Below are 17,156 nucleotides of genomic sequence, written 5' to 3' on the forward strand. Positions count from 1 at the left end.
AGCTCTCACTCTACCTGACTGTGAAATGGGGCTAAGAGGGCCAGCCCCAGAGGGCTAGAGCAAGGGTCAAATATGATCACGAAGGAAAAAACATAGCAGGTAGCCCGTAGTAAACATTAGCTAAATTATCATTTTTATATTGCCTCAGTTGTGCGATTGAGTTTCTCCATACTTGGGACACAGCTCTATTTCCCAAACTTTTCTGTTTTAACAACCTGAGAGGCCAGGATTTCCCCCACCCCTCCAGATGTATGCCTCCCCAGGACTGTTTCTCCTTCACAGTGGAGCAGCCACGCGATTTGGACGGGACTGTCCTCGCTTTGACTCGAGCGGTGGCTGCCGATTGGTATAAACCAATCCATATAATCCCATCCCCCTGGCAACAGTGATTGGTTCAGAGAAGGACACATAACCCTGTCCTAAGCCAATCAGATCATGGCACCCCAACTATGGTGATTGGTTCAGGATGAGCACATGACCCAAGTGGATCCTATCAGAGTGAAGCTTCAATTTAATTTTGGTGGCTAAGGGGAGAAAAACCCTGTCTTACCCTGGAAAGTGTGGTGTGCAGATATGAGTCCTGGAACAGCAATAGCCACTTACTATTATGAAGGAAGCCAGGCTAAAGATAAAGCTGATACACAGTAAAGAGCAAAGATAAGAGAGTTACAGGGAAATGAAACAGCTCCCTGATCAAACCCTACCTAAAGCTCACATTGCCTCTGGATTTATAGTTACACAAGCCACTACATTCTCTTTATTGGTGAAGTCAGCTTGAGATGAGTTTTCTGTAACTGGAAGCATTCTCACTGATGTAGCCCCTAAATGCCCCAAGCCTTACCCACTTCCTTGCGCATCTTGTACTCGTTAATGTTGACGTTCACGTCCTGGAGGGCAGAGGTAGCCCTCTGAAGGACGGGGTGGGCACTGGCATCAGGGGGTGTGTTCTCCAGGATTTTCTGCAGCAGCAATGGGTACTTGGTAATCCTCTGCAGAGGGGTTACCAGTAAGAAAGTGAGGCCTGAAGATCCAGCTTGTGGCCTAAGGGAGAAGGCTGGTATTAGGCAGGTAAAGCCCACCCTTCGGGGCACCAGGGGGCCTGGGCTCTAGTCCTGGCTCTGCCATTTAACTTACTGTGCTCTTAGGCAATTCACCCTCCCTCTATGGTCCTCAGTTTCCTCATCTGTAGTTTGTGAGGTCTAGATGTTAGGTGGGCAATGCCAGTTCTGGGCCTTGGTTCCCCATCTGTCCCAAATCCAGTGGTTGGTTCTCTATACTCCGCTTACTCGGCCTCTCAATAGCAGACATGGCTGACCATTGCCCTCTTTCTCTCTTTTTCTTTTTTTTTTTTAAGACAGGGTCTTGCTCTGTCATCCGGGCACTCCTGGGCCCAAGCAATCCTCCTGCCTCAGCCTCCCAAGTAGCTGGGACTACAGGCGCCCAGTAGTCCCAGGTGGTCTCCCATCCAAGTACCAACCAGGCCCAACCCTGCTTAGCTTCCGAGATCGGAGATCAGGCACGTTCAGGGTGGTATGGCCATAGACCTCTTTCTTGAAACACTTTCTTCTTTTGGCCCCAGGGACACCCACTCTCCTGCTTCTCACACTCTGCAGGCTGCTCTGTCAGTTTCCTCTGCTGTTTCTCCCCAGTGCCAGAGTGTCCTGGGGCTTCCTCTCCTCCCTCTCTCCCCACATGGCTTTAAACACATCCCAAACCCAGCTCTCCACCTCCGACTTCTGTCCACAGCTCCAGACTCACACGTTCCACTGCCTACTTGACATCTCCACTTGGGTTATGTCCCAAGCACAACTCTGTATGTTGGGTATCTGCATGATATTCATTTAAATGAAATGGTCTGCTGCTTAAAAAAAGCATTTAAAATCACAGGAACTTAATTTGCAGAGATGCATTTAAAGTATTTAGAGGTAAAAAGTCATCATACCTATAATCTCCTTCAAATAGTTTAGCATAAGAACAGATAAAGCAAATAGCAAAATGTTAACACTTGTTAATTTTAGGTGGTGGGTACATGAGTGTCTGTTATATTATTCTATTTTTCTATAGGTTTGAAATCTTTTATTATAAAAAACTAAAAAAGCAAAACAAAATACTGGAACAAATGGTGCCAAGGTCCCTTCCAGATGCATCATCAATGCCTGGATGACCAGTCCCCTTCTTGAGGCTGTCTGGAATTCCAAGAGTCCCCCAAGTCAATGGCACCTGGGAAGAGGCTCCAACAGTCTTTCCTTGATTACGACCAGTAGCCCGTAGGCCCAGCTTTGGAGAAACCCACAAGGGTTTCCAACATCAACTGTCCAACTGTGCCTCCTCCAAGAAGACTCACAAATCCTGCCCAGGACCATCGTCTGGGCCCTCCCTGATGGTCATCTTGCCTCTTGCTCTTCTTCCTAGGGAAAAATCTCCAGACCAAGTGTCCAGGAATGATCAGCCATGAGGCTAAGAATAGGCAGAGCAGGTGGGAGCCCCTCAGAAGCATCGGGGGTGGGATTACGGTCAGGACATGCCTACGCTGACCGTCTGCTCTCACCACGGGTGTCTTGGAGCTTGGCTGACTGTGGGCAGGGGAGGTGTAAACAGTTGCCAGATATTTGCGAAACTCCATCCTCTGGGCTTACTTTCCATGGGAAAGAGCCAACTGCCTCATGGGGACAACTGTCGCCTCAAAAACCAGAGGGCAAGGGGCCCTTAAAGAGATGATCACATCCCTTCCTCACCTCTCCATCATCAAGGAGTTGCCGCAGAATGATGGCGGCCTCTCACGTCTACGGCCTTGCTAAGGCATGTGGACAAAACTTTTCACATGTCGCCTTTCAGGAGGCAACAGAAACTGAAAGATGGTAACGAGGGCTGCGTGAGTGTGGGGAAAGGGACTTCTTATATTCTCTTGGTGGGAGTATCTCTTGACCACATCTTCTTGGCCACATCTTTGACAATTTGTGAACTGTACAAACGCTTTGCTCCATCAATCCTACTCTAGAAATCTACCCATAGAAATCCCAACTCCCCCTGGCCAGGAGCAATGGCTCATGCCTATAATCTCGCACATCAAGAGGCTGAGACAGGAGGATCCCTTGAGACCAGGAGTTCAAGACCAGCCTGGGCAACACAGCAAGACCCTGTCTCTACAAAAAATTTAAAAATTTGTCAGGTGTGGTGGTGTACATCTTTAGTCCCAGCTACCTGGGAGGCTGAGGCAGGCAATGAATGACTGGAGCCCGGGAATTTGAGGTTGCAATGAGCTATGAAAACACCACTGTACTCTAGTACCACTGTCTGCTAGCGTCTAGCCCAAGCGACAGAGCAAGACGTGTCTCAAAAAAAAAAAAAAAAAAAAAACCAACTCAAGTGAGCCATGATAAAGGTAGAAGTTATTCAGTGACTCTATTTGTGATAGTAAAAAATTAGAAACAACCCAAATATCCATCAATAGAGGAATGGCCATATAAACCATAGTCTAAGAGCTTCCCTGGGAAGGAACTCTGTGCAGGCATTAAAAAGAACACCATAGAACTATTCATACTGTCCTGAAAAGATATTCATGACTATGGTTAAGTGAAAAAGCAAGTTTTAGAACAGCATGTATAGAAGAAGCCCCATAAAAATTCTATCTAGCTAGCTATCTAGCTATGTCTATCCATCCATCCGTCTGTCTACAAATATACAGAAGAAAATCTGGATGGAAAATGTTAACCACTAGGGGGAAGAATGGGGAAACAGAAGATTCAGGGGGAATGGACCTTTATTTTTTTACTTTATACATTGTGTATTGTTTGAAGTTTCTTTTTTTTTCCGTAAGCATATATCGCTTTTATGTTTAAAACAAACACAATTAACTGATGAAGGAAAACAAAGAAGGTGATTTGCCTTCTCCAAACTCTGCTGCCTCAGCCATCATGCTGGGATGGCGGGTGCCTCGTGCCAGACTGATCCACCCGTACAAGGCTGCCTCTTCCACCCCGTCGGCTGTATTGTTAGGACAATCCTACCTAAGGCAGAGCTTCCTGCCCGCTGCAAAGGCGAGTCTTTGATCCTCTTGGCTCTCAGGCGGGAAGGGCTGCCTTAAAAGAATAAACTGAACACTCTATTGAAACAAAGGCTGGGGGGCAGCATGCATTGTGGAATCACAGAGAATCTCAGACAGTGCCATCGATCCTAATGCACTGAGAAAGAACCATTTATGGCTGGTGTGGTGATTTTACTTCGCCAAGCTCTAAAAAGTGACGCTACAGGCATTTAGTGGGCAGGGACCAGGCACCAGGGATGCCCTGCGAGGCCAGTGCTGCGCTGCAGAGAATTCTCCATGTCTCACACGTCCGTCCCTCTGAACATTCAGAGACTGAGCGGAGGCCTTGAAATGTGCTGCGATTTCAAGAACCAAAATATTTTTGTGACACCTGGACTCTATCCAGTCACGTGTCATAACACTCAGAATTACTATGACACTACCTTTCATACCTTTTTTTTTTCTGTCCATCCTAATTTGTCCTAGACAATTCCTTTTATAAATCCCTACTTCAATGACGTCGTTTCCTTGTTTCTGTTATCATACACAAGGAAGTCAGGTTTGTTATTCTGGGGTACCCACGTTCTCTGCTCTTTCATTTTCCTAGACTTTTGTACAGAATGGCTTCAGACTTTCCTTAAGTCCAGACTTACTTATTATAAGTAGATACAGTGCCTGATTGCTTCATTGTATCTTTTAGTGCAGTGTGCCCAAGCATTTGCACATTGAAATAGATATTTTATTAGATATCATTTTCCTTTTATTTTTCCTTTATATTATAGTTAAGCCATTATATTGATTTTTTTCAGTTACATATATAGGTAGGAGATGTATATATATACATATTTTTTCAGGATGTATCTCAGGATAATAAATTTACTTAATGTTTGTTATAAAAAGGGGGCACTGGGACCAATACAATTGAGAACCGCAGGGTGGTCTCAGAAAAACATAATCCCTGCCTAGCCAAGATAACTATATTAGCTGGGTTTACTGAGTGTCACTTGCATGCAATGACTCAGTGCCCCCACGAGGTGCTGGTATCACTCCCGTGTCACACACAAGGGAAGCAGGCTCTGAGACATGAAATGGCTCTCTCGTGGTAAGGGCTGACCAGATACGCCCCCGCATGGCCTGGCTCCAGAGCCCACGAGGAAAGCCCAGCTGGCCCGGCTGGGAAAGACCAGAGTGCAGAGGACGGAACGCACGGCAGCCTCCGTGCCAGCTGGGGCTCCCACACACAGCGCTTCTAAAAAGTCTCAACTAGATGCCAGCACTGAACACTTGGGAGATGTCACAGCTACATTTCTGGCTTCTCTTGAAAAATCAGAGGGTCTGGCCACGGCGGACTCACATGCCTACGTGGTAGTTGAGGCAGACAGGTGGTTTATAAAAAACAGCTGCAGTTTTTCCCCTCCCTGTCTCCGCAACCCTTTGAATGTGACTTTGAAGCTCCTCCCACCAAGAAATGGAGTCTATTTCCCCACCCCTGAGTCTGGGCTGGCCTTAGGACTTGATCGAGCGACAGTATGCCAGTTCCCAGCCAAAGCCGCCAGCTGCCCTCCCCTTTGCCCTCAGAACGCTGTGACCACCACGTGAACAAACTAGCCTGAAGGAAGAGGAGAGACCCTGTGACCAGAGCTGAGTCAGCTCATGTGTCCCAGATACGTGAAAGAGCCCAAACAACATCAGCAAAGCTGACCTGCCAGTGGCTGCAGATACGTCACGGTGCTCAGATAGCACCTGAAGAATCATTTACTAGGCCAGCTAAATTGCTAATGTGCAGAAGCGCGAGCCAAATGTTTGTTTTATGCCGCTATGCTTTGGAGTGGTTTGTTACCTAGCAAAAGCCACTTGACACAGCAACGACCAGCGAAGGCTACGCTGCAGCTGTATACTGCACAGGGTCTGTTCTCTCTGGTTGGCCACAGTCTCCACTACCTCCTTGTGTCCCACATCTGGCACCTTGCTTCCCTCTTTTCTGTAATCCGCCTCGCTTCTGCAGAAACATATTTGTGACCCTTGCAAAAGCCTAAGTTTGCATGACCCGTGAAGAGATGAATCAAAGGGGAAAATGGGTATAGTTTTTTTAGAGGCAGAGAGAGGCTAGGACATGGGTTCTTGTAAAGGAGACTTTGGAGGAAAGGGTGATTAAAAGGTGAGAAAAAGATAAGGGAGAGGAGGAGGGGAGGTGGCAGGAGGCTCCACGTGGGATTATTTTGTCTTCAAAGACCTAGGTCTACACTGTCTTTCTCTTGGATATAATAAGAATGACTGAGTGAGATAAATTAATAATAACGACGATGATGATAATAACCCCTCCTCTTCCTACACTACTCAGATTTCCAGAAAATGACCTTCATCGACCTCCATTTGGTGAGCTTGTCCTGGGGAAGACATAACCCTATTTTTTTCACACCAGGCAGGTAATGGGGTAACAAGGTTTAAGAAAGGCACACCTCTCATATGAGCGTGAAAACCCAATCATCACGCTTATGAACTACAAAAGGATCAAACCCTTTTTATACCAGAAAGAAGCAGAACAAGTCGCAGGAAAGGACATACGCATGACTCCTAACTATACAAAAAGATGACCAACTTTAATCATAATAAGATAAATGCAAAATGAAACCATATTGAGACACCATTTTTCACCTATCCCTGGTGGCAAATATTCTAAAGTTTGATAACACGCTCTGCCAGCGAGGCTGTGTTGCTGCGGGAATGTGAGCTGGCATAGCCTTTACAGAAGGAAGTTTTACAAAGTTTACCAAAGTTTTCAACACATATTTCCTTTGGCCTAGCAATTCTGCTTCTGGAAATTTACCTTACAGATACACTTGCACCAGAGTAAAATGACATATATTCACAAATAATCATTGTAGCACTATTTGTAATACCAAAATAATAGGCCAGGTGCAGTGGCTCACGCCTGTAATCCTAGCACAATGGGAGGCCAAGGCGGGAGGATTGCTTAAGGTCAGGAGTTCAAAATCAGCCTGAGCAAGAGTGAGACCCTGTCTCTACTAAAAATAGAAAAATTAGCCAGGCATGGTGTTGTGCGCCTGTAGTCCCAGCTACTTGGGAGGCTGAGGCAGGTGGATCACTTGAGCCCAGGAGTTTGAGGTTGCTGTGAGCTATGATGATGCCCACTGCACTCGAACCTGGGTGACAGAGAGAGACTCTGTCAAAAAAAAAAAAAAAAAAGAAACAAACCAAATGCCCATCATTAGAGACCAGTTAAATAAACTGTGTAACTACAAGAGTATGTGGCTGTTTAAAACATCATGAATGTTATGTGTTGAAATGGAAAGACCTTTAAGATTGGGAGATATATACATACAGATATAGATATATACACACACATATAAGTAAAATAAAAAAAAGATAGAAACTTTCATTTAAAAGATAGGTAAATAAGAGTATATATTTGTAATTGCTTATATATGCAAAAAGGTACTCTACAAAGATACATAAGAAATGTAAAAGTTGTTACCTTAACATTGGGAGTGGTAAGTGGGTGGGTGAAGAGATAGGGTAGGAAGAATTTTTTATGGTATAAATTCTGATGTTTTGTTATTTTGTTTTGTTTCTTTCTTTTTACCTGTCTATTGGGCAAAAAATTCTGATGTTTTAAAGTTTTTGAATCATGTAACTATGTTATTCATTCAAAAATTTAAATTTAAAAAAGTGTTCCCTACATTTCTCTACCTGGAGCTTCCACCCACTGGTGCCAGCTCGAGGCTGTGAGTCCACTGGGGCTGTTCTGATCCTTTTCCCTGTGGCAAGACTTTAGCCAACTGTAGAGAGGGCTCCTCAGGTGATACACACCTGCTTCCCATCACTGTTACTCACGACACACGGCTCCCGCTACCTCACTGTCCTTCCCTGCGCTAGTCGTGAGTGCTGTTCACCAAATGTTTCTGCTTCTCCGCCTCTGGACACATGGTGGGATGGCACACCATGCCTCCTGGTATCTGGATGAAGCTGTGATTAGTCCTGGCCAATGAATTATGAAAAGCAATGGGTATCATTTCTGGAACCGAGCATTTAATTACCAGTGTTAGACTCTCCAGAGCTCTTTTTTTCTGTGCCACAGTTACTGGCAAGATTCCAGACAGTGGGTGCTGTGAGCTTGGGTCCTGGAGTGAGAATAACGAAGGGCAGGGCCCCAAGTCAGCCCACGATGGAGCATAATGAAGACGTAAAGCTTTGTCGCTTGGAACCACTGAGATGTGGGAGCTGTTTGTCTCTGCAGCACGGCCTGCCCCATCCTGACTGACGCAGGCACTGTTGGTGCTACACACCCGGAGCAGTGTGAGCAACACCACGTAGGGGTGACACTGTAACTGCCCCTGACCCCACGGCAGTGGGGCAGAAGCGAGTGCCCACTGGCCATTCTACTCACACCACTGCCTCGATGATGCCCTGGATCTCCCGCTGCAGCTCTGGCTCCTTCCGGTAAGCCTCCACCAGCAGCAAGGCCTGCTCGTAGCTGACACAGTAGACCTTGTAGACCTGCTCCAACTCCTCTTGGAATTCCAGGAATAAGTTACCTGAGGGTGAACATACAACAAGCAGTTGTGAGCAAGAATGACATGCCAACTCGTGAGGTGTTCCATATGTTCAAGTCAGAAATGAAGGAGACTCGTTACCTATAAGGGTGGATGGGACAGGGTGGGGAGGACGACCTCCTGGTCGAGCATAGTGGGAACGAGAGGGGAGCCATGCTTTGCTGAAAATACCTTTCTACGTAGTTCCGACTCTTGGCGCCACAGTGATGCTCTGCATGCTCCCAAAATAAATATACTGTTAAGATCAACCAGGATGAGGAGCAGGAACCCCAAATAGAATACAAACAGTAAGGAATAAGCCTGACTCTATTACAAATGAATAGCATCACCGCACGGAAGGGAGTGAGGAAGAAACTGACTTAAGGAACTGCTTTTCACAGGAATACAAACCAGTAAACTCTGAAACTTCTTCACCTGTATGCTAACTCTGAACAGGTAAGTAAATATATTGTGGATAATGACGGCTAGGCTTCTCCTGTCAGAGAAAATGTTACAAACAAGAGAAGGGGACGGCTAGACTGAAAGCTGCGATGCTGGATTGGAATTGGAGCTATCAATATATGCACAGATGGATAGCGCTAGAAAGAAAGGCAGATGTGTTAGTATAGATACGTGTATTTCCTAGCTCTGTTAGCTGAAAGCCAGCGATCATTGTTGCAGGTAAGAACTACTGAGGAATTTTAAAATTAGTGGACTAAAGTTTGAGACAAAAAACCAGGACATTTACATAACATCAAAGTTTCTTTCCACAAGATTGTCATTCATTACAAAGGGGAAAATAGTAACTTGACAGTGTAAAAACCCAGATGCCACCTTTGCTATGTGATCAAAGTGAACATTACTCTAAGTACTAGGACAGAGTGACATCATGTGCCCCGATACGGTGCACTGGGAAGGACATGACATAGCGCCTGTGGTATTCTTGCCGAAAATGCATAACCTCAATTGAATATGAAAATAATTTTAATTTCATAAGTTGTATAAAATTGTAAAACACATAAACGTTATATTTTATAAAATACAAATTATAAAATATGTTTTATTTATAAAATTTTATGAAATACCTAAATAATTCTGATCTTAATGAAAAACCTCAAACTGAGGAATATTCTACAAAATATCTAGGCTAGACTCTTCAGAATTGTTATAGTCATGAAAAATAAAGACTGGAGAACTGTCACAGACTGAAAAAGACGAAGGGAACATGACAATAAAATGAAATTTGCTATCCTGGATTGGATCCTGGGCCAGAAAAAAGACATTAATAGGAAAACTAATGAAATTTGAATAAGGTCTAGAGAGTAGTTAATAGTACTGCATTGGTGTTAACCTCCAGGTGTCCATAATTATACTATGGATATGTGAGATGTTAAAATTAGGGGAAGCTGGATGAAGGGTAGACAGGGGCTCTCTGCATTTTTTGCAACTTTTTCGTTAAGACCACAATTATTTCAAAATAAAAAAGTTTAAAAAGAACCTTGAAAACATTATGCTAAGTGAAATAAAGCAGACACAAAAGGATAAATATTGTATGATTCCATTTATATGAGGTGCCTAGAATAGTCATATTCCTAAAGACAGAAATGGAATCCTGGTTACCGGAGGCAGGTTATTGTCTAATGGCAGAGATTTACTTTAGGGTGACGAAAAAGTTCTGGAGATGGCAAGTGGTGACGGTGGCATGACAATCTGCATGCACTGCATGCCACTGAACTGTACACTTAAAAATGGCTAAAATGGCAAATTTTGTGTTATGTATATTTTACCACGATAAAAAAAGCCCTTAAAAAGATCAAAAACCTGCACACGAAGGTTTACAGCAGCTTTATCCATATTGCTAAAACTTGAAAGCAATCAAAATGTCCTTCAATAGGTGAATGGATAAATAAACTGTGCTTTTTCCATACAGTAGGATATTTTTCAGTGACTAAAAAATGAAATGAGCTATCAACCCACAAAAAGACATGGAGGAAGCTTAAATGGATATTGCCAGATGAAAGAAATCCCTCTGAAAGGCTGTATGCTGTATGATTTCAACTACACGACATTCTGCAAAAGGCAAAACTGTAGAGACAGGAGAAAGATCGGTGGTTGCCAGGGAATGGGAGGGAGGGATGGACAGACAGAGCACAGGGGATTTTCAGAGCAGGGAAACCATCACGTATGATACTGTGATGGTGGATACATGACAGACATAGGTCTAAACCCACGGAACTACACAACTCAAAGTGTGAACCCTAATGGAAACTATGGACTTCAGTTAATCATAATATATCAATATTCATTCGTCAATTATAATAAATGGGCCACACCAGTGCAAGATGTTAATAATAGTGTAAACTCTGCGGGGGGAAAGGAGTGTACATGGTAGTTCTCTGTGCTTTTGTTTCAAAGACTGCTCAAGTGCAGTAGTGAGAAGGGGGAAAGAGCAGAACAAGCAGTTTGACCTTAATTGACTGTGAACAATCAACTGAGTTAACTCACTACCTTCTGACCAGGCTCTCCGTACTTTTAACTTAATTCTTCTATAAACCTAAAAGTGCTCCAAAAAATAAAGCCTACTGATTTTTTTTTAAAAAGATAAATACCATGTTGAGACGAAACTAGAGGACAAAGGAGTAGCAGGAATAGCTGTGAGAACCTATCAGAAACACCCAGGCAAGAGTAGTTGGTGTCCCTTCCAGGGAGGAAGTGGCGAGGGTGAAGAGAAATGTAGTAACCGGAACAGGGCAGGTAGGGAGCCAGGGACCCCAGGAAACCCAGCCACCCCTACTGCCGGCCAAAGCCATGAGCTGACCTCGACCTGGACCAGGGCTTTCTTGGGACACATCAGGTGGTGCCTGGAGGAGCATGGTCCCGCTCTCAGCAAAGATCTCCATGGCAAGGTTATCACCCCGGGACCAACCCCTGACCCAGTGCTGGTGCAGCCAATCCTCAGAGGGGACTCCCAGGAGAAGCCGCTAGAGCCAGGGAGAACATGACAGCTAGGGAGAATGTGTGTGAGAGATCAGCCAACTGCAGAAACGACCCTGCTAGGAGATAGCCTGGGTGTGGCCGTGAAACCCAGGGCTGTCCCCACATTCTCCTCAACACGGGCGTGTCTTCAGGAACACAACAAACAAGTCAAAGATACTGTATCATATCAGTGTGTCCAGGGGCAAGGGTGTTTCAGTAACTGAAGGCAAACTCCCAGAGAGCAGAGTTGTCCAAAGAGGCAGAAATATCTGGAACACCAAAGTAAAAGCTTATGTCTCCTGACTTATCCTTCTACGGTCACAGATTAGCAAAGAAGTTAACTCCCAGCATCAAAAGGACACTCTACCTAGCTGGGATTTGTCAGAATGGAGAGAAAGGAAGGCACAATGATAAAGAGCTGGGTTCAAATACACACTGTGTGACCTTGAGAAAGTTACTTAACCTCTCTGAGCCTTGGGTTTTGCTTTAGTAATTTCTTTGGCAATTTTCTATGGTGATAATAATAATAATCAACAAGTAACAATGTTGTGAGAATGAAAATGGCTACTTCGTGTTAAGTACTCTGCCCTACACCAACACAGAGATGGGTACTATTTTCACGCTCCTTTCAAAGAGGCAGTAACTGGGGTTCAGAGCCGGGAAGGAGCTTATGGGTGGCAGGGCCTTGTCATTCAGACTCCAAAGCCCCTGTTCTAAGCACTTGACCTGCTGTGCCCAAATACAGCAGTCACCAGCCATACACGGGGCACTTGAAATATGGCAAACCCCCATGAGATGTGCCATCAGTGAAAAAGACACTGGACTTCAAAGACTTCGTACAAAAGTAAAATAGCTAATGAATAATTTTTATACTGATCACCTGTTGAAATATTATTCTGGATTTATTGGATTAAATTGAAGATATTAAAATGAATTTCACCTGCATCTTTAATTTTCTTAATGTAGCTACTTGATAATTTTAAATTAAATTTGCAGCTCACGTAACATTTCTATTGGCCAGCGCTGCCTTAGACCATGGGGCCTTCTGGCGATACAACCCGGCGCGGGAACACCTGTGAATGCCCAAGTGGTGTTTGGAATTGTTCATAGAGACAAGGAACCTGACTCATTTGGGAGGAAAAAGGTCTGTGAGAAACAGTCTTGCGTGAGGTCCAAAAGTCTTTCGAAATGCTGTTGCTGGCCAACTGGGCGAAGGGCTTTCCTTGCATAGCAAGGCCTGGCGGCTGGAAGGGGTAGAGAGAGAGCTGGCAGGACCCAGAGCGGCCTGACCTGGCGCAGAGTTGCACCAAGGAGAAGAAAAGCCATGTGGGCTATTTGTGCCTCTTTTTGGCTAAACACAAGGGACGAAGGATGAGGAGGGTATTTTCTGAAGACTGTAAAGGCCAGAAAACTGCCAAATTTGGGGTCAGCAGAGCAGAGGATGTTAAATTTGAATTTCAGATAAACAAGGAATCGTTTTTAATATAAGTATATAAAAATTTCGTGTAAGCATACTAAAAAATGACTCCTTGTTTATCTGAAATTCACATTTAACTGGACATCTTATATTTTATCGGGAAACCGTACCAGAGAAGCGATCAGGGCAGCCAAGGGAGATGTCACCAGGTGTGCTCAGGAGACAAAGTTACATCTCCATTCTGTGGGTGCAGCAGGAAGGCACAGACTGGCAAGTGAGGACCCTCACAAGGAACCACGTTGACCCTTGGACACACAGCAGCAGAAGAGCCTGACCTCAGAGTCCCCAGGCGTCTCTTGTCGCTGCCGTGCACACAGCATGATGACGACACACTGCAGGAGCTCGGGAGATAACTGTAGAATGAATGAATGTGAAAGAGACCCAGACTAAAGACTCGCTGTGCCACTAAGAAGTATGTGACCGTGAGGACGCCCCTCCCTGTCTCTGGGACTCAGTCTCTGTAAAGCGATACGATTGGACTCAATATTACTTGAAGGCCCTGCTGGCTCTGAGATGTCGTGTTCAGAGATCCCAAAAATAGACTCCCATTGAGCTGCATTTTGCTGGAACTCTGGAGACAGTTCAGCCATGACCACATGCTGACAACAATTCCACAGGAATCTAAGGCCGACAACTCCCTAGGTCTCTTGCTTACCAATTAGGGACACTTGTTCCTCTTCCTTGGAGGCTGTCTCTTGCAAGTCATGCAGAAGTCTGCCGTTAACCTCAATGATATCATCGATGTTTGAGAATAGGACGTCCACATCTCCCTGCGGCAACTGGAAGGAACAAAGAAGCTTGGAGGTCACTGGGAGTTCCACGAACTGACTGTATCTGCAGGCTCTGCAGAGCACTCACACCATCAGGGGCCCAGTGGCATTTTTGCAAGGGTTTTGAAATTGTATAAATTAGGTATTTTCATTACTCTACAAGAAGAGAGTAAGAGATAGAGTACTCAGCATGGAAGGAAAGCTGAACTAGGTTTTATCCTAGGTCTGCTGCCAACTACCATTTTTCTTTTCTTAGTTTTCCCATCTGTCATCCGAGGGTGGGAAATTAGACTTCCTTCCAGCTCTGACATACTTGGGGCCTAACACCATAACCTCAAGATGCATTCCAGGCCGGGTGTGTGGCTCAAGCCTGTAATCCTAGCACTCTGGGAGGCCACGGCGGGAGGATCGCTTGAGCTCAGGAGCTCGAGACCAGCCTGAGCAAGAGCCAGATCCTGTCTCTGCTAAAAATAGAAAAATTAGCTGGGCATCATGGTGCACACCTGTAGTCCCAGCTACTCGGGAGACTGAGGCAGGAGGATCGCTTGAGCCCAGGAGTTTGAGGTTGCAGGGAGCTACAATGACCTCACTGCACTCTATCTGGAGTGACAGAATGAGACTCCAAAAAAAAGAGATGCATTCTAAACTCCAGCCCCTATAAACAAGGCTATACCACTGTAAAAAATAAGCAGGACATATACATATATATATATTCGAGGGCATGGAAAGATGTGCTGTTGCACACTGAAGTGGGAACGCTAACTGCAGAACAATATCTAGAGTACGCTCTCATTTTTGTTAAAATAAATAACAATATATGTCTGTTTAATGCCTATGGAGAAAAATCCTAATTTATGGAGGGTGAAAAAAACGATGTCCTTTGCCTTCTAAATTATCTATTTCAGATTTCACTCATTCAAGAAATAGTAATTGAAAGTCCATTATTTATGTGTCAAGACTGGGATACAGTGAACTAACAACAGAACCTGTGCCCTTACGGAGCTCACATGCTAGCGGATGCTTGAAATTTTATAGCGAGCGCCTGTATTATTTCTGAAACCAGAAAAAAAAAAAAGATGTAAAAAATGAACACCATAATAGAAACCCATCGTAGTGATAATTTCTCCACGTCGCCACCCTGTTAATGAGACCATTAGAATGTAGGTCAGTGTTAGCAGTCTGTTCTAAACTTGAAAAGGGCTTGTCATTAGCTCATTTAATTCTCGGAGGTGATTATTCCTCTCCCCACATAGCCGAGGAATACACTAAGACTCTGAGCCATAAAGGCCTTGCTAAAGGTGGCGTGGCCAATAAATGGAAGCACGGGGGCTTAATCCAGGCCTGTTGGACTCCACATCCACCATGCTTCCTTTCCATCAGGCCTGCCCCAGGGACAGATGTGAGGTCTCAGCAGCTGGGATCCACACTTGCCCCTATAAAGACACGCTGAGTGTGCCCCCTCCCAAGTACCTGATGGAGGCGGCTCCTGATGTCGGAGGCACAGAGCTGGAGCATGTGCAAGTAGGAGACCTCGGTGTCGATGAGCTCCTTGACGGCCAGTCTCTGACGGAGCAGTGATCGGTCCTCAGAGACCCCGCCTTCCTTGTCTGGACTCCCCGACCTGGAGGACGGCTCATCTGCCCCGTGATTGGCCATGGCAGAGGGTTCTGGGAAAAGCAAAACCATCCCAACTGACTCCCAGGAACACTATGGGGACATGCTAACTTCAATTTAAAGACAACTGTTCATCAGGAGGCCTAAAAAACATCTTTAGCTGCAAATAGAGTGAAGATGAACTGTTTATTAGCATTTGTGGGCAGTATCTGAACAATATTAAAAGGTAGACAGCAGCTGAGATAATGGTTGATATTTTAAATTCATTTCCCAGGACTCAGACAACGTGCTGGCCTTGCTTTTCTTCTGTTTCCTCCCAGCTCTTGACCCAGATTTCTTTAACTGGCTCAGCTGAGTCTCTTTCACCTTCTCTCTCCCAGTGGTCCCCTCCTCTATACACCTCCCACTACCCCCATTCAGGGGCCGTACTACCCCGCACCTGGGCTATTTCCACAGACCCAAGGATCATCCTTCCAAACCCTTCTGTCTCCTGCTGCCACCAAACCCATTCTTCCTGGACATGCTTCCAGTTTAAACTCCCTGAAACAAAGCTTGTGATCATGGTGTGCCCTGCTGCAAGATTTTAGTAGCTCCCTGCTGCTTAGTGGTCGGCCCCAACCTCATTTCCCCTTCACAGACTGTCCTCCAACAGAAAGGGAGTTGAGAGCTCTTCTCCATACCTGTGCTGGCATTTCCTGCCCCTGTGCCATGGCACCTGCTGTGCCCCCTCCTGTGACTCCTTCTTCCAACATTCATCTTCTCTAGGGCCATTCCTGATCCTCCCCCCTTCCCCACCCTCATCAGCTACATTTTTCTTCTCTGCAACTCCTACAATCCCTGTATCTCTAAATTTAAAAAGTCTAAAGGGCAATACCGTGGACAAGATGACCTGAAAACCCTTCCTACTACAAAACACTTAGAAATGCTAGATCAGCTATAGCAAACTTCCCTTTAACTGCATGGCATAACTTGCCAGAGAGGAAAGGAAATCACCAGGGCCCAGAAACAGAGGAAATTGAACCTCAGAGCAGGAGCAGCTGAGCTGATGCAGCCGTGGCTCAAAGTGGAGGGGCAGGCAGGGAAGAGAGCATGGCCAGTCTCAGCCAACCAGGGACTTGGCGTTAGTGCCCAGGCAGGAACAGGAGACAAGCTTCTTCACAGAACTGGGGCTTCCCACGGACTTCAGTGAAATGGCGGATCAGAACAAAACATCCATCCATCCACACAGAAGATGACAAAAATGCTTCCCCATCTAGGGTTGGGCTGGGTCATGGGTGAAGAAAAAAGTTTTCTCTGAAAATTCATAACAACGGGCTGCCTTCACTGGGTTTCAGATTCAAATGTAGACTATACATGTCATCCAAATGGCCCAACCCGAGAAATTTACACAAAAAGGAGTCCTGTACTAATGCTATACTTTGAGTGGCCATAAGACCAATGAAATTTCTCAAGAGGATACATCTTTAAACTAGGTCACAGATAACCTTGACCTGAAGATGGGTTTAGAATCCCAAATTACAAAATTTCCACTGTGAATGAGCAGCAGCAGAAACAACAAAGAGTGAGATGAGACCTCAAGAACATCAGATGATCAAAAGATCAGATAAAAACTATGAAAGAAATAGGAAAAGAGGGAGGACATTAGTATTAAAAAGTAGAGGCCAGACATGGTGGCTCGTGCCCGTAATTCTAGCACTCTGGCAGGCTGACGTAGGAGGCTGGATTAAAGCCGGGAGTTCAAG

At 45.2% G+C, this 17,156-nt stretch overlaps 1 protein-coding gene across 1 annotated transcript in view; it reads right to left on the minus strand.

Annotated features, from left to right (window-relative positions):
* Positions 1 to 17,156, minus strand: part of ARHGEF37 (Rho guanine nucleotide exchange factor (GEF) 37) — a 53,052-nt gene that overhangs the window by 14,777 nt on the left and 21,119 nt on the right. Inside the window, exons 2-5 of the mRNA XM_012658319.1 lie at positions 15,271 to 15,467; positions 13,686 to 13,809; positions 8,433 to 8,580; positions 842 to 1,041 (exon numbers count right to left, since the gene is read on the minus strand). Coding sequence (XP_012513773.1) covers positions 842 to 1,041; positions 8,433 to 8,580; positions 13,686 to 13,809; positions 15,271 to 15,456 — 658 coding nt within the window. The 5' untranslated portion in view covers positions 15,457 to 15,467. The remainder of the gene's footprint in view (positions 1 to 841; positions 1,042 to 8,432; positions 8,581 to 13,685; positions 13,810 to 15,270; positions 15,468 to 17,156) is intronic.

This window comes from Propithecus coquereli, unplaced genomic scaffold (assembly GCF_000956105.1).
Source record: "Propithecus coquereli isolate 6110/MARCELLA unplaced genomic scaffold, Pcoq_1.0 Scaffold58, whole genome shotgun sequence".
NCBI classification, from domain to species: domain Eukaryota; kingdom Metazoa; phylum Chordata; class Mammalia; order Primates; family Indriidae; genus Propithecus; species Propithecus coquereli.